General features: G+C 40.9%; 1 protein-coding gene across 19 annotated transcripts in view; it reads right to left on the reverse strand.

Annotated features, from left to right (window-relative positions):
- Nucleotides 1-25,065, reverse strand: part of ARHGEF28 (Rho guanine nucleotide exchange factor 28) — a 135,910-nt gene that overhangs the window by 59,187 nt on the left and 51,658 nt on the right. For 15 of the 19 annotated variants that reach the window (XM_083577322.1, XM_083577324.1, XM_083577338.1 and 12 more), the window contains 2 exons: nt 20,822-20,874; nt 19,283-19,331 (listed from right to left, as the gene is read on the reverse strand). In XM_083577322.1, coding sequence (XP_083433448.1) covers nt 19,283-19,331; nt 20,822-20,874 — 102 coding nt within the window. Of the gene's footprint in view, nt 1-9,110; nt 9,446-19,282; nt 19,332-20,821; nt 20,875-25,065 lie in introns of those variants that run through there. The other 4 variants (XM_083577330.1, XM_083577329.1, XM_083577328.1 and 1 more) reach the window with 1 other exon arrangement.

Below are 25,065 nucleotides of genomic sequence, written 5' to 3' on the forward strand. Positions count from 1 at the left end.
CTCCCATCAGTCCAGCATCACCAACAGTTAATCTTCAGCTTTGTTAACATGACTTTTCCTTTACTTCTGGCTCTTAGCCTTGCGATGAGCCAATATATCCAACTTAAACTGCTGGTTTTTATACAGTGGTACCTTGGTTGTCAAACGCAATCCGTTCCAGAAGACCATTCGACTTCTGAAACGTTCGACAACCAAGGCGCAAAGGGTGGTTGGCAAAATCAATGGAGAAAAAAGAAAAAAAATGAAGCAATTACTTCCAGGTTTTTGGCGTTCGGGTTCCAAAATGTTTGGCTTCCGAGACGCTCAAAAATGGAGGTACCACTGTACTTTCAAAGGCAAAGCCACCATGATGCTTCACTGTCCCCAGAGTCCTTGATACAAATTCAACTCTCTTTTGGAAGGCTTTACAAAAATGGTTGGCTTCTGAAATTGCTTATTTGTTTAACTATTCCATGCTCCTTACTGGTGGCTGATGCTAAACAGCTATAAGTGATTTTTTTATCAAGTTTTCATGCACAAGAAAAATATTAAGTGAAGAAGGAACAATTTTATTTAGTAGAACTCAAACAGGAAGAGTCATCTAAATGTTAAGTGCGCTTAAAAGCCAATGTTTGACTGGGACTCCCATAACATAGAGAGCATTAATCTTCAGATACACAAAAATAATCCTTCCTTATTCCCAGACAGTGATTTTTTGGGGGAGAGGAGGGAATTCAGTCATTTAGGGGCAGGGGAGCAGAAGCTGCTGAAAGTTTCATGCGAGCATACCATTTTGTAATGACATTTTTAGGTTTTTGTTTTGTTTTTGAAGAGTATGGTGGTTGTTTTTACTTTTTGTCATGATGTAGTGTTTGTCATGATGTAGGGACGCGGGTGGCACTGTAGGTTAAACCACAGAGCCTAGGACTTGCTGATCAGAAGGTTGATGGTTCAAATCCCCGCAACGGGGTGAGCTCCCGTTGCTCGGTCCCTGCTCCTGCCAACCTAACAATTCGAAAGCACATCAAAGTGCAAGTAGATAAATAGGTACCGCTCTGGTGGGAAGGTAAACGGTGTTTTCGTGCACTGCTCTGGTTTGCCAGAAGTGGCTTAGTCATGCTGGCCACATGACCCGGAAGCTGTACGCTGGCTCCCTTGGCCAGTAAAGCGAGATGAGTGCCACAACCCCAGAGTCAGCCACGACTGAACCTAATGGTCAGGGGTCCCTTTACCTTTTTAGTGTCATTCTAGGGTATTTAGGGGAATGGCAGTACTAAGGAGATAACTGATTATAGAAGATCTATATGACAATGACATTATAAAATCCATAAAAAACCTGCTTCCCCCCTTAAATTTTCAGTAAATTTTGTACCTCCCAATATCTCCCCCCTCACCCCTAGTTTCAGAGGGCCCTTCCACCCCCACTTCCCAGTTTTTAGTTGAATGATTTCCATAATGAACTTGCTTTGGCTCACCATGACCTGGATCATTATAAACATCCCTGAAATGCAAAGGGCCAGCAGAGCTCTCTGAGAATCAAGTTGCAAGCATCTTTTAATAAAGGAGTAATTCACTGTAACTGAACACAGTTGGAGCATCATAAGAAACCTATGCTTTTTGTTGGTATCTCTTCAAAGCTAAAATCACTGACAGTTCCAGTAGACTTTGGCAGCTGTGTGTCTATAAGAAGATTTCTTACACTTTCTAATACACCAGGAATTCTTTTGCAAAGAATGGCTCACTTAAGTTTCCGATGCGCATAAATAACTTAAGACTAATATTGTAACTAGAAAGGTATTTCAAGACTTCACCAAACTCACTAGACAGCACACTTAATTATATATTGACTTCATCAGTTATTTATTTCTACCAAAAGACACAACGCAGTTTAAAAAATGACAAAGCAACATCAAACATACAGGTTATAAATCACATTCCTACAGTTCCACAAATTCCTTTCAGCATGACTCTGGCACAATCATGACTCACAGATTGTACTTTATCTACATTCCGATGAAATCAATAGAAAGGTCCACATTTAAGGCGAAACCAACTCAGATGTTGTCTAACTTCGCTTACTAACACAAAAATCTGCAATCATGAAAACTGAACAAATATAGCAGGCATTTTAAGCAAGACTCCCTGGTTGCTTGCTGCTGAAATGCTGGACTAGGTGGACCATGGTCTTATCCAACAAGGCAATTATTGCATTCTTAAGAGGTTAATGTGAGGCAGGAAGGAACCCTGTAGCTGTAGCTTTAGGTTGTGCACCCTGTGCTACATACTTATATGCCCCCCTGTACATTTGTATGAAAACATACAACATAGAGAGAAGGAAGATCAACTATTGTAGTTGATCTGCAGGCTCTAATAATAGAGAGAAATGTTTTCAGAATATATATTACCTGTGCTATGTACAGGTATAGGTATGTGCATGCCCAGGCATGGCCAAACTTGGCCCTCCAGCTGTTTTGGGACTACATCATCCCTAGCTAACAGGACCTGTGGTGGTCAGGGATGATGGGAACTGTAGTCACAAAACAGCTAGAGGGCCAAGTTTGGCCAGGCCTGCCCTATGTGCATTGGTACCAGAATATCTGAAAGACTGTCCTTTTCCTCACAAGCATCCTCACCTACTGCAATTTTCTTCAGAGACCTTGCCTTGCATCCAATTATCACTCGAGGATGCAGGACAAGGCCTTTACAGTTGTGGCACCAAGGCTGGCCCTCACTTCGTTGTCTTATTGTCATTTTACCACTGCATCTTTGGCTTGGTCCCTCCCTCTCGCCCCAGCTGCCTTTTGTGATTTTAACATCTGGCTCCTGGTGTATATTTGTTTTAAGTGATGCTGTGAGCCACTCAAGGCTGAAAGGTGGGACATAAATATTTTAATGAAGAAACAGAACTGTGATTCTATGCCTCTTTGCAGTTTTCATATTTTGCATTTGCCATGTGGGATTCTTTAACATCTGCCCACAGCTACTGTGTAAGTGGTATTAGCAGAAAATAACTACTAGGGAGTAGCTGATGTCCGATGAACCCAGGAAAGATGCTTCCACATTGCTAGGGGAAAAGGAAGGCAAACTGCAGAGATTCCATTGGCTAGTAAATGAAACAGAAGCAGGAAAAGTACAGCAAAGAGGAATGGGAAGTGGCAGCTCCTTAGGATCACACAGATTCCTATTGCCTGGTGTCCAAACAGCACATTCGTAATTCACAGCTCTGACTTCACTCATTAGCTACAGAACACCAAAAGGCGGGAGCAGCCAGCCTGACTCAGTGCTGGATTTATGTATAAACTAAGCAAGCTATAGCTTAGGGCCCCACTCTCTTGGGGGGCCCCCAAGAAAATTAAAGGGGAAAAACAACTGGATGTACATTTCCAAAATATAAGATAAATAACAAATAAGATAAAACCTACATACAGCAACGGTGCTTTGTGTTGTGTAGGCTCCTATGATGTAAGTAATGGGCCCCACCTGCTATTTAAAGGCCCCATTACCTTCAGTAGCTTAGGGCCTCATCAAACCTAAATCCAGCCCTGGGCTGACTCATTTCACAGAAATACTTTGAAATCATTTCAAGATATTTTATGTGATTAAAAAATGGAATCATAAATAAATGAATCCTTGTGCCCATTTTTAAAAGTTTTAAAATGCCACATATATTAACAACTCAGTAATGAATAAAAATGTGAGCAAATCAGAAGTCAAGAAGAAATATGACTAATTCCCACTTGGAGGAAACAGCAAATAGTTTTCAAATAGCTTCCCAGAATTGCTTTCAGTACACTGAACACAGGTTAATATATAACTTGAAATAATGAAAGCTATGAAACCAAAAAAGGGAGAAATCCTAAATATTAAGCACACTGGATAAAATGTATGAGCTTGGACCAGGCATAGAACCAGCTAGATGCATACTAGATTTAAAAGTCTTATGTTCAAAATTGGTCTACCTCTGTTTCTGCTTCCATGGCTGCAGAAAGCCCCAAACCATCAGAGAACGGGTGTGACATAATATTATTCACTGTTTTTATTCCTGCAATGTTCAGCTATTATTCTTTCTACACATGGGCAGCAACAACTGACATATTGCACGTGAAACGCTTTTAACATTCTCAAGCACTCTGAGACTGCCAGATAGAGTTCTTATGTACCACTCTTCCCCAAAATGGTGCTCTCTGGATCTGCTGGCTGAATGCGAGTTGTTGACAAAAACTATCTCGTTTGGGTAGGCTATTATATGCGGAACGTTGTACAGTAACTGTCATATGACTCATATAGTAACAAAACAACAGCCCTAAGTGGTCTACAAAACAAAAGCAGATTGAGCGCTTTTACGTGTTTCAAAGGAAGTATTAGCTGTTTGAGTTTGGGCCTGGTGATGGCTTTTTCCCTCTGGACAGGGCAGCTCCAGCTGACATCAGATTACTATAATGTGGAAGTGTCCTCAAGGATGGCGCAGTTCAGAAATGTCAGTTGGTTCTGAAAGTGGCGGTCAGATTTGGGGTTCACAGGTCAGCCTGCTTAGGTTGATTTTAAGAGGAATCAAATTGGCTTCCAATTTGTTTCTGGGATCAAACCAAGATGCTGGCTCTGACCTTTAAAATCCCAAACAGCCAAGGAGCAAGGTTAACTCAAGAATCACTTCCATATGAGCCTGCTAGAGATCTGCACTGGGTTACTGAGGCCCTCTGATTGTCCCTTTGGCAGCAGATATGTCACTTGTGGGTTCAAGCAAGAGGGCCTTTCAGTTGTGGCGCCGAAACGATGCAATAGCCCTTCAAAAGAAACTCAACAGGCTTCCTTCTCTGCCAGCATTTAAACAGGTTCTTAAGAACATTTTATCCCAGTGGGTATTTTTAGTTGAGCCTTTGATACATTTTTCATTTGCTACTGTTGATATATGGTTTTTATTATGCTGTTCCATGACAACATATTCCAGCATTCTTTCGTTGTTGTTATTAATTTTGTTTTTCATTTTGTTTTGACTTATATTTTTATCGCAAGCCACCTTGCGTTTGTCACAGAAAGACCGGCTATAAATAAACATAAATATAAATTAGTTCAGTGTCTCCAAAAGGACAGCAGAATTGCTTTCCAGAAAGAGAGATTCACTCAAATTCTCTCCATTACTCTAAACATGTGGAAGACACAAGTCCACCCATTCTAGACTGATATCCCAAGCCAGAAGCAAACAGGAAAGGATTAAGGATGAACTCTAAGTGTGTTAGGGGGGCAGGGGGCTTGAGGGAATGAGATATTTTATTTCACATTCCCTATTTCCCAAACCATAAGAAGCTCTAGGACAGCCTTACATATACCATTTTGCTTTTTAAGAGAACTGTTATTATTTCTAGAGTGCCAAAATTAATGAAGTGCTGGGCATAACTCAAAATAATACACAGGCCCTATCCAGAAGAAGAAGAAGAAGAAGAAGAAGAAGAAGAAGAAGAAGAAGAAGAAGAAGAAGAAGAAGAGGAGGAGGAGGAGGAGGAGTTTGGATTTGATATTCCGCTTTATCACTACCCCAAGGAGTCTCAAAGCAGCTAACATTCTCCTTTCCCTTCCTCCCCCACAACAAACACTCTGTGAGGTGAGTGGGGCTGAGAGACTTCAAAGAAGTGTGACTGGCCGAAGGTCACCCAGCAGCTGCATGTGGAGGAGCGGAGACGCAAACCCAGTTCCCCAGATTATGAGACTACCGCTCCTAATCACTACACCACACTGGCTCCTGAGGCTTCCAAGCTCAAGCTCAGGACACATGAGGGAAGATGAGTAGAGGAACATGGTAGAAGAGGGAAATCAGTTTGAAAATGCCAAAACCATAGGTGAGTTATTAATAGGCACTGACATCCAATTAGGGTTAGGCTGATCTTCTCTTGCTTGCACGCCTGGGTCTAGCAGTTGAAGAGGTGGAGCCCCCAGCCAAGTGCCTTGAGGTCCTGAAGGGTACTTCACCAGCCTGACCCAACCTCGTCATGCCATCATTCACTGCCCTCTCTGCCAGACCCTCCGCATGCTTTTCAGCTATTTTCCAACTTCATAGTAAATTCAATTACCACATCCCATCAGTGGAAGGATTTCCACTTGTGCAACAGGACTTCACTCCCTCTTCTCTCCCAAAACCCTTCGGAAATCTTACTTCACTGAGTGACAGTGTTTTAAAGGATCTCTGTGCTGATCAAGTGTATGGGTATCATATCACACAGGCCATAAGGACAGGAAAATGGCCCAGTAAGCTATTCAAGGTGGTTCACAGCAGCAAACATATGGGTTTTGAAACACGGCCTTAAACGCAAAACCCTTAATGAACTAAGACCAATAGTGGAATACATAATTTATGTGTACTACCCCTGCTGGTTCAACATCAAAGTAAAACACTATTGGGCAGACGGCTCAAGCCACATCTTGTTTCAACTGTGGCAAATTAGGCTCCAAAAGAAGGCTGTAATGGATGCTGTTTTACCAACCATCCAGCACTCAGCATGGTATGCATTCAACAAAATGATAATCCAGACACTACTGTGTTAAGATAACAGTGAAGAGAGGAGAGCTGGTATCCAAAACATTGTTGATGGAGATGATGACACACTGGGATATCTTTCCGTACATCCAAAAAAGACACCTTCCATCAACCCCAGTACTTCATCCCTGTTACAGCTGACAGACTGATCTGATGGGCTTTATGAATTTCCTTTGGCATGTAAACTTACTATACTAGAAGGAAAGAAGTTCATTGATGAGCCATGCAAGTTCAGTGGCAACCCTGTCATGCTCAGTCTATAGAGGTGTGTGTGAAACAAGTCACAGAGGCAGCAGACATGAGAAACATGAAGGCTACATCAGAGGCCAAGAAGCAAGTCAGCGGCTGCCGTCCAAGAATGAATTAAAGCAAGACTTAATTAAACGTCTTGTTTAAATTTCTTATTAACTGATGGCATTGATGTTTTATTATTACAAGGTAATGCTATATGTTTAGTGGGATATGTTTTATGCAGAGAATCTTAAAATTTTTATAGCATTGCCTGACATTTTCATAAGGTAATTTTTTTTCCTCCAAAAACAGTTGATATGCTTTTTAGTCAAACGTAGATTTACCAAGCTGGATGTTTTCTAATCACAAAAATAATCACAGATTTGAATTCCTCAAACCCAAAATTGTACTTTGAAGACCCCCTCACTAAAGAAATTTGCAAAAAAAATAAAATCCCCTAATACCAGATTCAATTTCAGAGCAACAGGCAAACCCCATGTGCTTCAGCCAGACACCTGCAATGACTTCATGCTGCTTTTTTTGCTCTCTGTCCAAATGCAAACCTCTTTCTTTCTAGGTCTCTTGCCTTATACATCCCGCACACAACCTGGCTAAACTATTTTTGCAGCCCCACCTCCTTACAAGTGAGTGTGAGCTGACCATCTATACAGCCAGGATTATCTGCTGCTTTGTGTATCTATTAATTGGGGTATACTGTGGCTAAGCCAAGGTGAGGCACACACAAGCTACAGAATTTATGGGTTGGATCCCAAGAATTGCCAGCAGACATGCAGTTGAAGAAGAGGCCTTTGTTCACTTCTACTCTAGCCCATTGTTACATCCCACTGCAAAACAAACATGTATACAAACCCCCAAACTGCTATTCAGGGTAGGAACCTTCAGAATGGTACTTAATATGGTGTTGACGAATAAAGAGTTGGCAGAAATCAGCAGCTTAAAGAGTGCCTTTCTGCTCATATGGAAACTCATGCTTTTACATTAAAAAAGCTTGCTTGTACTCCTATATGGCAGATAATTTCCTGAAAACTCTCTCTGTCTCTACTCGCTCCATATGGATAAACTAGATGTGTGACAACAGGAGGTCTAAAAATGGATCTCTTGAGGGGTTTTCCCCACCCCAGCAGCAGCCACAGTGCATGTTGCATCTTCCCATTATTTTCCATATCCACATTCAGAGTTGATATATTGGTACTTGTTAGTTTCTCATAATGGGATGAATGGCGTATGGGTTGGGTAGCCAGGAGATAAAACCTGCCACCATGGCCCAGTTCAAATCTCTCTCACACAGAGAGCTGCATTTGCCCTTGCAAAATGCTTGGGAAATCCAGCTCTGGATCTCTTGATCAGTCAAGGTCATACCTAGTTTGGCCGGTAGAACCTTCATGTTTCTGATGGAGACAGAAGCTACAGCATCTAACTAAAATAACATTATGTTTTTGTCAGTGACTTTTTAATCTACGCTAAAATTCACATGTGAAGGTCAACATTCAAAGTTTATTCACTGTAACAAATATATTTACACAACTTATTTATGCATGGGTGTGTGGGGTTGCTTTCTTCTTAATCTTACTTTTAAAAAAATCCCCAAGAGTTTGAACTCTTCATTTCTAACTTCTCATTCTATCACAGTAAAGTAGGCTTTTCATAAGGTATTTTGATATTTATCAGCTTTCAGAAATACATCTTCCTATAAAATTGTCATTATTTCTATGCAAAATACTTGAGTTACAACAATCTAGAACCCAAATTTCCAAGTACATTTCCCCAAAGAAAGCAGCCACCAGAGAGACAGAAAGAGAGAATACATTGATTGTTTCATGTATTAGGTACTCTGAAAATTAGGTGAGCTCTCTTTTTAGCAAACCCTGTATGCAACACAACAAATAGTTAAAACAAAAAGTCACATATAGAGAGCTTTCCACAAATTGTATCTGTATGGAACTTCCTTCCCTAAGACTTCTGGCATATGTTTTGTTTTTGCTTTCTTTGTTCAAAACTGCTTACTTTAAAGTAAGTTCCACTGAAACTGTGGAAAGTTCCTTCCAAATAAATATGTTTATGATCAGAGTGCATGCATAGCAGAAATATCAGAAGCTAAAGAACTAGCAGAAGACCAATTCATTTACTTGCTGAAAAATGAAGCAAAGAGCATCCATAAATTCATAAGGATAGAGGTATTTTGTTCTTCAAACCAATTTGTATCTGTGACACAGACAATCTCTCAAAGCCTTTTCTGAAAAGGAAAAATTTTAAACTCTTTATACCCACCTGCATGTGACTAACAACAAAATGAACCAGCAAGAAGAGTTAAGAGATAAGTAAATTAATAAGTAAAGAAGTTTTTGTCTACCGTTTGGTCTGGATGTCCGTTTTCTAATTCTCATTTTAGGTAAGGATGGCCAAGAGTAATTAAAAGGTGCATCAGAATCCGAGTCCATTTTTTAGTTTTATTTTGGCTAAGCAAAAACCTCTTTAGAGAGTGCTGCTGCTGCTGCTGTTGTGTTGAGCAGCAAGTCAAGTGACAGAAAATAAAAAGACCCAAGAAGGAAGGATCAAATTGCCCACTAAACCAAGAAAGAAAGAAAGAGAGGCAGCTGGGGTCTGTTCTCTGCAAGCATCAAGTACGTGGGCAAATATTAAGGCAGACACAGCCAAGTCAAAATCTGAACAGCCTGCAGTGGGGCTACTGCATCCTGGACTGCAGTTATAGGAAAGGTCACTGTGTGCCAATGAATCATTAACTCACCTTTTCATTTTCCAAATGTAAATGAAGAATAATTTGAGTTGCAAGAGAAGGCGAACTCTCTCTCTCGGACTCTCTCTCTCAAATAGATAACAAAAGACAGAAGCTTTTCTTTATATTAAAATGTTAACCTGTATTTGGTTTGCAGTATGTAAAATTATTTTAAGCCTTGAGGTTTATATAGAATCAAGGAAGTCCAAAGGCAAAATCTACAGTCAGTCTGTGAAAGCTACAGTTTTCCCTGGCTTCTGTTCCTGCCACACACATAACAATTTCCCTTTGGAATTTATAGCATTGGTAGATCAGAGACATTTGTGGGTGAAGCAGCAGCTAAATGATGGAATTCTTATCCTTCCTAAATTTAAAGAGGGGGCATAGTTCCCTCTTATTATTACAAGGACAGAGGACCCACCTGAGACATTCTTTTTCTAAAAATGCATGCCGTGAAAACGATTGCTTTCTGTTCACAGTAACTCTCAGTTTGACAGTGAACCCGAAAGATTTTGGTAAGGTTGGCACCTTTACAGAACTGGCCTGCCCTCCCAGCAGTCTACAATAGAGCTAGTGACTAATTTACAACAAGTCTCCCATTCTTACTGCAGTCTCCCTGAACAACTCATCAGCAATTAGTATTCAGCAGAAACTCATTACCCCTCCCCCATCGTTAACGCTACACAAACTGCATGTTTTGTTTTGGGGTTTTTTATGGTTTGAATGTGGAAACACAAAAGCAGAAACAAAACTAACAAGCCCACTGCTTGTTATTGTTTTTAACCAAAGTCCATGGAAAGTCAGCTCACGTTGTGTGCATTTTTGTGTTCTGCCTAACAGGGAGGAGAATGTGCATAGGGGGATCAATTCAGAAAAGAAGGTGGCATATGAACTTGTTAACATTCCTCTACCCCACATCAATTATTTTTACAACCACCAAGATATGCAGGGGCCATAATGGATCAAAGGATTCCCCAACTTGCATATTGTTAACAGATCAGTGAAACACTCGCTGGTATCAAATAATTGAGATACAGTTAAAAAGATGGTTTGGAAGGCGGCACCAGGAATTAAAATCTGTGTTAAAAACGGTTATTAATACATAAAATTGATATTTTTTTTTTAGTTTTAATTGTCTCAGTTCACTCTGCTTGTTTTTCACAGGTTCACTAAATGCACCTTCAGGCCATTCTCTGAGCCACCTGACAGTGGAGGCAAAGCACAGCCATCATGGCAGTAGCCTTATACTGCATCAATTTGACCAATCCTATAATAATCTTATAACAATAATCTAATAATCCTATAATAATTATGGTGCTGGAGGAGACTCTTGAGAGTCCCATGGACTGCAAGAAGATCAAACCTCTCCATTCTTAAGGAAATCTGCCCTGAGTGCTCACTGGAAGGACAGATGGTGAAGCTGAGGCTCCAATACTTTGGCCACCTCATGAGAAGAGAAGACTCCCTGGAAAAGACCCTGATGTTGGGAAAGATGGAGGGCACAAGGAGAAGGGGACGACAGAGGACGAGATGGTTGGATAGTGTCTTCGAAGCTACCAGCATGAGTTTGACCAAACTGCGGGAGGCAGTGGAAGACAGGAGTGCCTGCCGTGCTCTGGTCCATGGGGTCACGAACAGTCGGACACGACTAAACGACTAAACAACAACAACATAATAATAATAATCTACCTTGCTCCCTTCAGGGAAGAATGAATCTTTTATTGAAACATATTTTTTTAGGAAATATTTTAGAAATATTGCAAAACAACAGATACAATGTATCAAAACAAAAAACCTTGTTACCCAAAATAGTACCCTACTGACAATACATCTCCAACATTTTTGCTGGCATTGGGACTATTTGGTTCTAGCAGTATATAGTAAATGGTCTCCACTGATCAACCGAGTATCCCGTCGGTTTTGTTCCTTCCCATGGATGCTTTGCCGAAAGGTCAGCTTATTCATTAACATAGCTTGCCAGACTCCGTACAAGTATTCTTCTATTGTAGGTAAAACTTTCCTCCCCCCACCCCCACCCCATACACTGCTAAAAGAATACGTGCTGTTATCAGCAACTTGCTCAGATTTTTATGTATTTTCAGAACATAGGGCTTCAGGTAACCAAAGAGATTTGCTGGAGAGTTTTAATTGCATACTGTGCCCCACTATGCCTTTGATCTTTCTAACAATGTCCCTGTAATATAAACTCAGCCTTGCTCTAAGTCTATGATACGTGTACTGTATAAAATATGCACTGGTTTGAGTACATCTCTAGCCGACACAATCTAACTAATCCCAGAAAGAGCATACAACCATTGACACAGCTATTTGTAAAAGTTGTCTACTCCTTGGCCCAGTTTCACCAAAGTACACCCACTGCAAGTTCAAAACCGCCACTTGCCAATCCTTTCCTCTTTTGTCTTTTTGCCTGTAAACACAATCTCCATCAAAATATTATTTACTTGCAAAGGGAAGTAATAGGAGCTACTCAGATCTTCTAGCCAGGTCAATATTTATTTATAGTTTCCTGAACTTGACTTGCAATTTGTAAATACTTGGGGAGGGATGGCAGGGAGCATTTAATCCATGTTACATTTTACATTATATAATTACGTCTACCTTCTATAACTAAATCCATAAGCATATATCGCCCCGCCCTCACATATCATATTCAGTCCTTTTCCTACTTAAATGGAGCATAGAGCCGATGTTAATAATGCAATGATGGGAGTTAACTGTTCCCATTATTAATCCCAGAATTTTATAAATTCTGTGTGTCCAATCAGTGTGGTTTTCTCAACAAGGTTCATTCCTACTTGTAGTGATGTTAGGTGTGCTCTGAGGGCCTGCGGGGGTGGGATTTCACTTCTCCCTCTCAGCGCTGTGCTCTGAATTCCCCTCCTTCCGCAAGGCATGCTCCAACCACCCATCAGCTGACTTGTGGTGTAGGACAAATAAGCCTGGCTTCCTGAAAATGGTCTCATGGGCCAAATGGAGAACTGGTGAGCCAAGTGTGGCCTGTGGGCTGGAGGTCCCCCACTCCTACTTTAAAGGAATCATGGCAAGAACACTCTGGTCCAAGTTAACAAATACTGTGCTCAAATAATTTCTTGTTCCGGGCAGGATTTTTTTTTTAACACAGAGCACCTTGCTTCCACCACTCTCTTGCTGGTTGCATTATCAAAATAAGCTGCACCATTACTGAACAACACCTTGAGAAGGCAGGGTGAGAAGGTAGGTTACAGCATTAAATATTAAATCAGTAAATCTGTGGAAATTAAGTGCACAATGTTGTTAAATGTGCAGCATGGAGGATCGTGCCTTGGGGCAGAGTTTCAGAGTGGACTAGATGATTTTCAGGTCTGCGTCAATTATTGTCACTCTCTGATTCTATTCAACAAACTCAAGATTAACTAGACATCCTGCGAACAAGCCTTGGCATATTCCACTGCAGTTACATAATATTCTCAGCATGAATTAAGGGCACAGTTGCATAAGCGATCCAGTCTCTAGTTCAGACCAGTTCCCTGTAGTTTCAGCTTTAGCCTCATTATGAGCATTTTGCTATTTCCAACAACAGGAAAACCGCTTCCAACATTTCCCTAGACCCCAATTCAACATCCTAGACCCTAATTCAACATCTGCTTCCAGAAGGAGGTGAAAAATGTAGGCTCAAGTTGGTCCCACTCATGAAGCTAATTCAGCTGTTTTAGCTGGTCCTGGCCTCCTTGCATAGGCGCCAGCTCTATAGGGGCCAAGGGAGTCTGCTCCCCCATGGAGTTTTTTTTAAAGTGGGTGGGCCTTTTTGCTGACACAGCCAGCTCTCTAGAATAGTGCAGCTCAAAATGTTAAGGTCAATTAAAAAGAATAATTTATGTATATTGAATACAAGTCAGTAAGTCAAAGGTAAACGCAATATGAACAAGTAGAAAAGATAGGGAACATGAACAGAAACACCTCAGCTACTATATACAATAAAGGTATTGGCTCTGTTCAGATGACCCTCCAAGTCAAGGTTTTGAAATGAGCTTCAATTCCTCTCTCAAAATGTGCCTCCACCTTCAGTTTGCAGCTTAGTGCTAACCAGTGTTTGCTGCAAACCATGGTTAACATTTGTCCTTAAATTAGAACTAGAAGCCCATTTCAAAGCCTGGATTACAATTCTGGTTTAGAGGGCAAGCACTAATCATAGCGGCAAACCCTGGTTAGTGCTAAACTACGAACTTGACACGAAGGAATGACTGAGAGGGAAGGAGGCTAATTTCCATTATTTTACGATATCATCAGAACTATGGATTATCTATTTCCCATACATTCTCATTCGGGGTATTTTCACATATGTGATGGAAGGAGAGAGGGAATGAAAGCCTGGCAAAGAAGTGGACTGAATTATCTGACTAAAAGGATTCTTTATGCAACACTCCCGAAGTTGTTTTTAGTAAAGTTCTGGGAACCCAAACTGTGCATGGCTACAGTTTCTTCATCATTTACTCACCTCTCTTTTCTTCAGTGTTGAGGTTTGAAGGAAGCCAAGAAAAGAGAGAACATAAAGTGCCCACTTAATATTTTTCTTGGAAATAATTTCTTTAAGCTCTGTTTATGCTTGCATAACCATAAATTTTCAGACAATAAAAGAGAGCATTTTCTCAGGTCTCTCTGCAATCCAAAACTTGCTTTCTTGCAACCCAACTCCCCGTATTGATTATTTTACATATAGTGCAGCATAAGATTCACAAACTCCACTGTAACATTCTGGATTTTAAAACAGTTTTCATTGTTTTGAAAATATAAGCATGTCAGGACTTGGAAGCTCCAGAGCCGATTCCATTAATAACTCTGAAACAGGACCAGTGTGTAAGAGAGGCGAAAGATGAAATCAGAATGGCACCAATGCAGGTGTCAACATCTCTATGTGGGGAGGGGGGTATCAACATACATTGAACTAAATGTGCTACAGAAAGACTCTTGGCACAGACAGAGCAGGAGCCTGTGCTCAACAAGCCTATTTTGCTCTGCTGCTTGCCAATTGCAAGCTCACTGCATTAAGATAAGCCACGCACATAAAGATTCCTCTTGGCTTGCTAGCTCTCCCCTATACCCCAAAGGAAACCATGAAAATGGCCTGTTCTAAGCCCCTTTTCAGCCATCTGTTCCCAGTCTTGTTCTACAAAACAACTTTCCACACTATCTGGACTGAGGCACAGCTATCTAAGTTTGCAGTTTTAACTCCAGTTACCTGGCAGTAAGCCTCGCAGAATTCAGTGTAACCCATTTCTGAGTAGCTCATGGTTAGAGGTGCAGCCTAAAACTCTCTTCCAAACCAAATGAGAAGTAAACAAGTATTTCATTTGTGTAAGGATGACACAGGACTTCTGTGTAGAGTGGGGACAGGGAAACCCATAACATTTTAAAACGGATTAACTGATTTACTCGAAGAGGAGGGAAGCAGATTTAGTTTTTTGTATCACGGGTAGGAAATAAAGGTAAGAAAATACAATACAGTACTGAAACCATGAGTTTACACAAATTTCATTGCCACCCCAGAGGTGCACAAAGTGCAGCAGACCATTCTGTTGAATAGCTCAGAGTGCTGAGCGATTAAACTAGAATTACTGAGGAAACCAAAAAACTCAAAAGACACAATCCTTTAAGTTTTCTGCTGCTACCCTGGTCACACCATGAAGCATGCCAAAAATTTGGCCTCGGTGCTTTTTATCTTCTGGAGTGCAAGCTGTGGCCGGCAGAATCTCTCACCTCCTCGGTAATACAAGCCAGGGAGCTCAGCAAAATAAAAAACATCAGCTGCCAGGTCACTTGAACAATGTAACTCTGTACGCCAGGCTGCTATTATCTAAAACTGTCCGCTCCCCCAGCCTTCCTTATTTTTCAGCAGATACTTCACATTAACACGTTTTAAATTTTTAAAAAAATGGAAAATGAATGTTTTTCCAGTTAAAACAACTTTGAAAATAGGTATTGTGCATACATCCTCAGCCTTAGGATGGGGCGAGAGAGGGCAGTCATTTTTTCTTTTAAAAACATATTGCTCTTATTATACTGTTGTGTACAGCCAACTGTGCAATCTTCCACGACTCCTAGTCTCAAGCACTTAGATAAAAGTTAGTAGTAAATCAAGCCACTATCCAATCTCTGCCCTCTTGGTCTTCCTAGGAAAGGGCCATAGCTCAGTGGTACAGAGCATATGATTTGCATGCAGAATGTCCCATGGTCATTCCCTGGCTGGGAAAGGCTCCTGTCTGATACCACTGCCATCCACACAGATGACACGGAGTTAGGTAGATCAAAATTCTTACTCAATATAAGGAAACTTCCTGTTTTCCAATACTGCAGAAATGCCATTGTGAGGTTGTCCATTTGTGAATGCTACCCAACTCTCTGCAAGCTAAACTAGTTCAACGGGGGAAAGAGTTCTTCATCAGCCACTGTGTTAGCTACATTCCCTACCCACAATCTATTACCAGGGGTAGAAAACATGGTGCCCTCCACATGTTACGGACTGCAACGCTATTGACCATCGGCTATTCTGGCTGGGGTGGATGGGAGTTGTAGTCTGAAACATCTGCAGGGCACCTCACTGGCTATCTCAGTTCTAAATGGATGTAGTTCAATGTATCATCATCTCACCTCACATGTAATCTGAGCTTCAGAAAGCACACACCAAAGAAGCACACACCAAAGACCATAGCTCAGTGGCAGAGCATGAACTTTGCATGCAGAGGTCCCCGGATCAAGACTTGCCATTTCTATGATGCAGCTGGTGTGAAAGATTCTGAAGCGTCGCTGCAAGGAAGAACGTACAAGTAAAGGGCTCCTGGTCGGTTAAGTTCAGTCAAAGGCAACTATTGCAGCGCTCATCTCTGCTTTCAGGTCAAGGGAGCCAGTGTTTGTCCACAGACAGCTTTCCAGGTCATGTGGCCAGCATGATTAAACAGCTTCTGGTGCAACGGAACACCGTGATGGAAACCAAAGTGCACGGAAATGCCGTTTACCTTCCTGCCGGAGCGGTACCTATTTATCTACTTACACTGGTGTGCTTTTGAACTGCTAGGTTGGCAGGAGCTGGGACAGAGCAATGGGAGCTCACCCCGTCGCAGGGATTCGAACCGCTGATCAGCAAGCCCAAGAGGCTCAGTGGTTTAGACCAAAGAGCCTCACCCGTGCAAGGAAGAGTAGTCAACATTGAGCAACATGACCTATCCTACACAGAACTATTCATGGCAGGAAGCAATTCCGATGAAGAGATCAATGCAAATTAATGTATAATGGACCCACAGAACAGAAAAATCTCACCTAAAGTAGGTATAGGTATTTATAGGTTTAAAAAAAAATGGAAGAAAGTTTCCTAATACACCAATTAAGAGCAATATTCACACTTAGCTCATTTCAGTGAATTAAATCAGAAATTAACGTCTTCTCTTTTCCCTCAGTCTCTGCAGAACCCTCACAGAAAAGACCCCACACAAGATACCTTCTTATTCTGTAGTTACGGATTTGCAACAATCATGAAGGCGTTTGCATGGAATCCTGCTGAATTGAGCAAGGTTTAAGCCCTGCTCCTCTGCTGATGCATGGGAGTGTAATCTTGCTGCCTTAGCTGCGCATGCCTGTTCCTTGGTGAGAAAAAGGGGATGTACAGCTGATGCAGGAATTAACTCTATCCTCCTACTCATCAGCTGGTGTCACAGGTGACATCAACGGATGAGCAAGTGGGAGCGGTTTGGACAAAATGGCCCCACAGGCCTATTTTGACTCCCTGGCAAGTCAAGGCTGGCCCATAGGCTGGATGTTGCTCACCTCTGATCTACACTGATTGGCAGTGGCTCTTCAGGGTTTCAGAAGGGGGGCATTTCCAGTCATGCCTGGAGACGCCAGGGATTGGATCTAGGGCCTTCGTTGTGCAAAGCAGATTTTTCTACCGCTGAACTACAACTTTCCATATACGAGTAAAAGCAAAGATATGTCACTAAAACAATTGTATGTTTATAACTTGATTCTTTACAGAACATTAACTTCCTGCATTGTGTAATGGCATAACAATGTGGCAACAGACTACAGGCAGTGATGTCGCTGCAACAATCAGAGATCATGAGAGCGTCCCTGTTTTGCAGAGCTAGCTCAAGATCTTTTGCTGCCTAAGGCCATTTTTTGAAAAGTTGTGTCTTATTCCAGATTCCTGCATAGGAGGAAAACAACCCTTAAAATAAAGGACCTGAAGTAAAACAAAAGGGGCTTCTTGCATTTGTATAAATGAATAGTGCCCTCCTTGTATAAAGAGTTTCCTTTTGGCAGAAAAGTCTTGCTGTTGTCTGCAATGGAAGGTCATAACAGCAGACTGTTAATCCAGTGGAAGAGATCTTGACAAGCTTTTCAAAAGATGCCTTCAATTCCTAATATTCTTTCTAATTCCTTCTAATCAAAAGATGTTCTGTTAAGTGAGACAGTAATGCAGAAGAAGAGGAGAGCCTTATCAGCTTTACAATTTATAATAACTTGACTTGTAATATTAATTTTATGACATAGACACAGATACTTTGTCCTATCCCTCCCTAGTTTATTTATTTCTCTTGTTCCTTTCTCTCTGGACATTCCCCTGGTGCCATTATCTCTCATTTTCCTCATTCCTTTCCCCTGATTATTGTCATCTTTCCATTTCCCCCCCAGTCCTGTCGCCCGCTGTGCTCTTTGCTTGCCAAAACAATTATGCTTATTTATATAACAATGCCCAAAGAAAGAAAGAAACCCAAAACAATGTTGTTTTTTAAAAACCGTCAAGCTATTTGGTGTGATAATACTGCAGCATTAATCTTTTATTAAGGAACAACTCAGCTTAAAAGATGTGCGGCATATTTTCCATTACAAATAAACCATCACCATGCCCTACTCCTTTGCAACAGCTCAGTTACTTTTAAGAACTTCTACACACTGCCTTCTGCGCTGCTTGCACCAGATGAGTCCAGGGATGGAGAGGTGTTAGGAGACAACTCTTCCCCTCTGTGTCAGGCCTTACCATGGCCGGCCTGCCCATGAGGTGGACTGAAGCATCCGCCTTAGGTGGTAGAATCCTGAGGAGCGGTGCCCCCACAAGTGCCCCCACCCACCCCTGCTGCCGTTGCCATGAAACACCAGCAGGCAAGGCTTCTGCAGTCAGAGAAACCTTCCCAATCCGCCTCAGGAGGAGACACAAATTTGCAAATATATTATACCTTCAATGAATCTGATCTCTCAAAACTGAAAAATATGTAAACGAGCATTTATGTTAATATTTGAAATGAGCCATTAATATGTTGCTTAATACCACCCTGGTCTCTTGTGACTGAAAATAGCTTAAACAAAAAAACAACAATGGTCTAATCTTACATGCTTAAATGTGAGATTGCACAGAACTACTAATTAGCATCCATAAGGAGGCATTCAGCTCATGCTCTGTTCGAGCACCTTATTTCCCATATGATTTCTGTCTTGCAAGCAGAGCTGAGGACAGAGCCGGCCTCCACTTTGAACCAGGAAAGAAAACAATGGAGGCTGGAAGTCGGAACATGAAGAGGCCCGGAGACACAACACCTTCCCCCTGGTGGTCAGCCCAGAAACATACAGCAAGGTACTGGTCCTTTAAGGCAGCTGAAAAAAGTGGGAAAGAGACAGAGAAGGGAGACAGGTCTCTGTAGTGCATCTCCAAACCTGCAACTCCTTGTCACCAGAGAGAGCGATAACCAGAAGATTATAAGGCATTGGGGGGGTGGGACTGAAAAAACACAGCTGTTCCTTACCTAAACCATCTTCATTTTCACTTGGCTGAATCACATGATCTTTGTAAAACTACAAAACAAATGGGAAATAGATTTTGTTCCAGCTTGGAAAATTTCAGAATGCAATGTGTTTTTCAAAAAACACTCACTGTATTTCAAAAACACTCATTGTTTGTTTGTTTTTTAATGTCATGCAAAACCACCCACAAAGAATAAAAGACGATCGTCTGTCTTAGTAAGCTCCTAATTTTCCCAAACAGCAAAAATCAGGGCTTCAACCATTATTCTGGGCCACCGGGAATTTTTTATTTCAAATAATGCAGGGGGCTGTCACTGGGGGGGGGTGTGTGACATTGACCAGCTCTTTTCTTTTATAGGCATCAGATAAAGAAAAAACACATCCCAAAGCTTTTAGGCGAACAACCTATAATTTACTTTCAAAAAGAAAACAAAATCAAAGCAGACCACAGAACATCAGAGCCATCTGCTCCCTGTGTAGTCTAATTCATTCCCCAGTGTTATTTAAAGACATGGGAGCTCTCCTATGAACCACTCACTCCCATGTCAGATGCAAACACATTGGCCAGAATCCAGCCCATAGTTAGGCCTGCTGGAGATACCTGTTCTGGTTAACTAGGGGCAACCATCAAATGACCATAAATGCAAGCTGTGAAGGCTAGTCCAATAGGGCAAGTCTGGTGCTGCCCCACCAACCAGTCTCCCCTAAGCCAGTCCCTGCCTGCTTGCCTTCCTTTATCACAGTGTTGCCCTTGTAGAACTCAGCAAGGAAGAGGATGGAAGATGGAACTAGAATTAATTGGCTCAACCTGCCATTGGCTCTGGCTCAATATACCGTCTGGGCTCCCTGCCTTCTGCCCCACCAGCCACCACTGAAGGCAAGGCACTCTTACAGAAAATAAAGGACTAGAGCTGAGTGACAGAACATGTTGTTTGCAATGCAATCACCAGCAGAAAAAGGATCACAGGTAACAGGGAAATATGTTGAGCTTCAAGACAAAGGAGTGCCATTGAGGGGGGTCCAACTAAATACAAAGCAGCTCCACAGAGACACGTATTCTAAGACGCATGGAATAAGATGGTTGTGTTTCATTAGTTCTCCCACAAAGCAGAGTTAACTGCATTCATCATCAGTAAGACAGCACGTTTGATTTTGGACATAGTAAATTACTGCCATCGACTTTATGTCACAACAAGATAAATAGAAGTCTCTGCAGAACAGAGCTGCAGTCATAAAAGCCCCTAGTTCTCAGAGGCTATTCCTGCAGCATATATGCCCAACTAAAATATGACTGGTCACAATTATCGTAGCTTTGTATCCCAGGCAAAAAATAAAAATAAAATTACTTCTTCCCCCATAGCAAACCATACTGTCTGGCTGAATGTTGAAATTACTCAGGCAGCTTAGATATTTCTCTTGGAAGAAGAATAGAAAGAACTGCTGTTTGGAAGGCATAAGCCAACTTCATTTTCAATCCTGGAAGATGCTGTAGAAGAACCTCCGTGGATTTAGCCATTCATAAAATGATAATAGAACTGTACCGTTGAATCTTCATTTTTGAAAGCTGGCTCTTCACAAACAAAGTCCATGGGATCTGTTTAAAGAGAATCCGTTCTTCCATTAGGATTTGGTGGTTGCCAATTGCAGAAGTTGATTCCACCCCCCAAACACAATGAAAGTGAGAAATAGAAGGATATACATAGACCTAACAATGTTCTTTTACGATATAAGTACGGCTCCCAAAGTAGCATGCCTGTGGTTGAAATACTAGACATTTCTTCAACAAGCTGTTGTGCTGTTTTAATGGGCTGATTGTAAACAAGCTCTCTTTTTCCCTTTAAAGGGGCGTGCTGTGAAAATACATGCTGAACCCTAAACTAGCCTTATGGATTAATATGTACTTGTCGAACTGCACAGACTGCCACAGGCATTTTATAATACACATGGGATCCTGATTTTATTATTGAAGGAAAAAAAAGGGAAGGCAATTTCATGCATTTTAAAAGCTAACTCTTTCCCTTTGACTACAGGGAACAATTGTGACTACAGTATTATTTTGTTTCCTGGCTCCTTTTCAAAACTCTGAAGGAAGGACATACTGCACCAAATCCATATTTAATTCATTTTCCTCCAGCCACAGACAGTGCCAGCATTATGAAAGAGAGACATGAATATTCTGTGCCTAAGCACATTTTGTGTAATCTCCTGTTCACCCTACAACCTATGTGAGTAGGTAAAATAAATGGAGTTTTTAAAAATAAATGAATAAACTTCACTGATACCTTGTTTAATGTTTGGTGGGGGGTTTTGTAAACCACTATTTACAATCAAGCGGTATATACATTTTATTAAGCAAACAAATATTTTTTTCTTTTTGTCATTTTTTATTATACTTATCTTGTTTCATGGGATGGAAATCTATCGTTTTTATTTTAAAAAATACTCTTAGCAACACTTTCAGATATTATATAAAAGCAGGCAGGGGGAGGAAGCCCAAGTGAATCATACTGCTTCTTTGCAACTTCCTATGCAATATCCAAAGAAAAATGCTGGGAATTCAAAGACCTGGAGAAGAGGGGGAAGTTCTGCTTATAACATGAAAAGCTGCTCTAAAAAATAGCTGAAATGTGCTGCTTTATAAAAACAGGTGATCATTTTAGTAATTTAGTGTCTGTGTATGATTTTTCAGCCCTTGTTTGATCCACAGTAACAAAGCACTCGTACCTTTCCTTCAGAGGAATGCTACCTCCATTCTGAACACTGCTTCATTTTACATCAACTTCCTGACCTATGTTTTTGCAACAAAATTAAATACTCATGATAGCGTATTCAATTTTTCCCCACAATGTGTTTTTCTCAGAGCCAACAGCCAATAGCATCATTTCTAAAGACTAGACCTTTTATAGTGTCCCTGAACTCAAGGCACCGCAGTCACTTAGCAATCGCCTGCTACAGGAAGGTTTACATCTAACAATCATATTCTACAATGTAGAATCACCCAACTGGCAAGCCAACAAGGGGTGAATGCAGATTGCTCTGCCATCCATATGTAGTGGACAGAACACTTGTTATCTTATTCTGTGTTCAGGCTTCCCTCCTAAACACTGACAGATTCAGTTTTGCTCTCCCACCTCCAGAAGCCTGAAGGTGGCAGACTAAGGCAAGACGCAAGAAAAGCACCAAAAAGAATTGCTAGTGACAAATTGCTGGAAGTGCAACAGAGGGAAATGCTGAAATGCTTATGAGCATTAACAAGCTTTTTATTCTTTTTCTTTTATATCCACCAACTAGACGGGGGGGGGGAGGACTGCAAGAGTCTGACACAGTAATATACAAGTGCCACAAACAGTGGATAAAATGAGATAAAGAGTGCTTGCAGACAAAAAAGAAAATGCTAAACTTTAAAATTATTGCACAGAGAATGGTTTACTAAGTTCTTCTAAATACTTTCCTGAGGACTAAATTCTAAACCAAATTGCTATTTGTCGTAGATTTCCTCTCCCTTAAAGGACTCATTTAGTAAAACAGAGTGTTTTGTTAATTAAAAGTGTATGACTGGAATTTCAGCCTCACTCATTTTGGATGTGATTAAATTATGGGAGATTCACTCTCATAATAAGGGGAAAACAATTGCTAAGCATATTACTTCTGTGTTGTTTCTAAGAAAGAAACAACACAGAAATGGTGACCTTGAAGCCTTCCAGATGTTGCTGGACAACATCTCATAATCACTAACCATTGACCATACATGTTGTTGTCATCATCATTGAAATTTGTATACCGCCTTTCATCTGAATATCACAGGGTGGTTCACAACATAATACAAAATACACGACAAAACAAAAACAAAACAATAACACCCCCAAACATATTTAAAAGGCCATAGAATGGTAATCAAAGGCCTGGATATAGAGAAACATATTCACCTGGTGCCTAAAGATATGCAACGAAGGTGTCAGGCAAGCCTCCTTTACAACTTACACTGACTCTCTGCAATAATGCTTCACATCTCCTTTGATCCAAAATAGTTCCTTTATGAAACCAAATGAAGGACCATCTCTAGTTAGAACATCTAAAGCTGCCCTTCTATAGACACTTAACCCAAGTAAATTTAAGTCCCACTGTGAGGCCTGCTTCTGATTAACATGTGTTGTGTCTGTATCCGCAGGCTGATCTTTATATGTCCTATAATTTTTTTCTACTGCATTAAAGGAATGTAAAGTGAAGAAGATTCCTACGCAAATGATGAAAAATGAATAACTATGAGTTATTTTCCCCTGTTGGTTTCTACGTTATAATATTTTGTGGACATCAGTCTACAAAAACTCTGATGTATGACAACGCGGCAAACACGCAGAATCTTGATGGAATCAGTTCTGCTTTGTGAAAATCGAGTTTCGAAGTGATAGGAGTGAATCTCACGAAATTACAAATATGCCCTCAAAATTAGAGAGGCAAAATCTTCATTATCAAAGCTACCAGGAAAAGAGCTCTCTCTCTCTCTCTCTCTCTCTCTATATATATATATATATATATATTACACTGAAATAGCATCAGTGGAATTCTGCCCTCTTCTGGCATTTTTGAAGAATCGACAGATGGCTAGTATATGGAGTCAAGATATTTAGATCCTAACTACCTTCACACTTCATTCAAGGGTATAACATCTACAGATTTCTGTGTAGAGCAGAGCCCGTTTGGCTTATCCAAAAATCTGTCCCCTATATCCCAGCTCTGTTTGAGTGTCCCTGGTTGTCCCTCAAATTGGTGAGCTTCATTTGACATCAACATGAAACCAAGCCTTTAGTTCAGTGGGCATCTTCTACCATCACCTTTAAACATTTGCCAAAAACTTTTCTTTGCCAACGGGCTCATTTTCTGTGGTCGCTAATGCTATGTAATTTTAAATATTCATGTGGTTTTTACTGTTATCTCTGGGGGCCATTTTTTCTGACAGTTCTCCCTAGTACAGAGTACCAGCACCTCTTCCTTTGCTGCCCGTGGCAGCCATTTTGTGCTGGCACCTACAACACTTTTAGTAACGTACAAGTACCGGCAGCTCATTTTCATTTTTACCCAAAGAAAGCACTGTGTGGGTTTATATAATGTTGCAAACTGCTTTGGTGGTTTTTATGAAATTGTGGTGTATGCAAGTATTTTAATTAATAAATAAATATAGGAATCACAAAGGTGCATCAAAACCCCTCACCCCTTCCCTGTCAGGGGAAAGGGGAAGAATGTATGTGCATGAAATTCTTTCTCCATACATACAGGAGATTCAGTTCCACAAATGCAGCATGAGAAATGCAATTTTTGGTTTGAGAAGAGAGCAGCCAATCCAAGCCAAACTGCTGGAGATTCTCCTCCCCCTCTCTGTCCCACAGCATTTTTTTGCTCATATAGTATACTAGGATGATCTGCTCTCAGACACCTGTTAGTGTATGTTGGTCCCCTCTACTGGGACTGGGTCATAGTTAACAAATCTTATCAGTTATATCACAGCGCTCAACACCTGGTCAGCTTCAGGAAACTTAATTTTTCTCAAGAGAATGTATATTTTAATGACTTTTTAAATCTTTTCTATACACAAAGTGCTTTATAACGCTGATCTCCTTTCTTCCTTGTAACCATCCTGCAGTCAAATTATTAAAGGCTATTCAGCTCAACAGCAAGCACCTTGACATTTACTCATGAGATTGCTTTCACCCTACATTGCCTATGTACTGAACAGTTTTCTGGGTGCACATGAAACAAAAATTATTTCAATGTATTTAACACACCTATT

Source organism: Podarcis filfolensis, assembly GCF_964270895.1.
Source record: "Podarcis filfolensis genome assembly, chromosome: 11".
In the NCBI taxonomy this organism is placed as follows: domain Eukaryota; kingdom Metazoa; phylum Chordata; class Lepidosauria; order Squamata; family Lacertidae; genus Podarcis; species Podarcis filfolensis.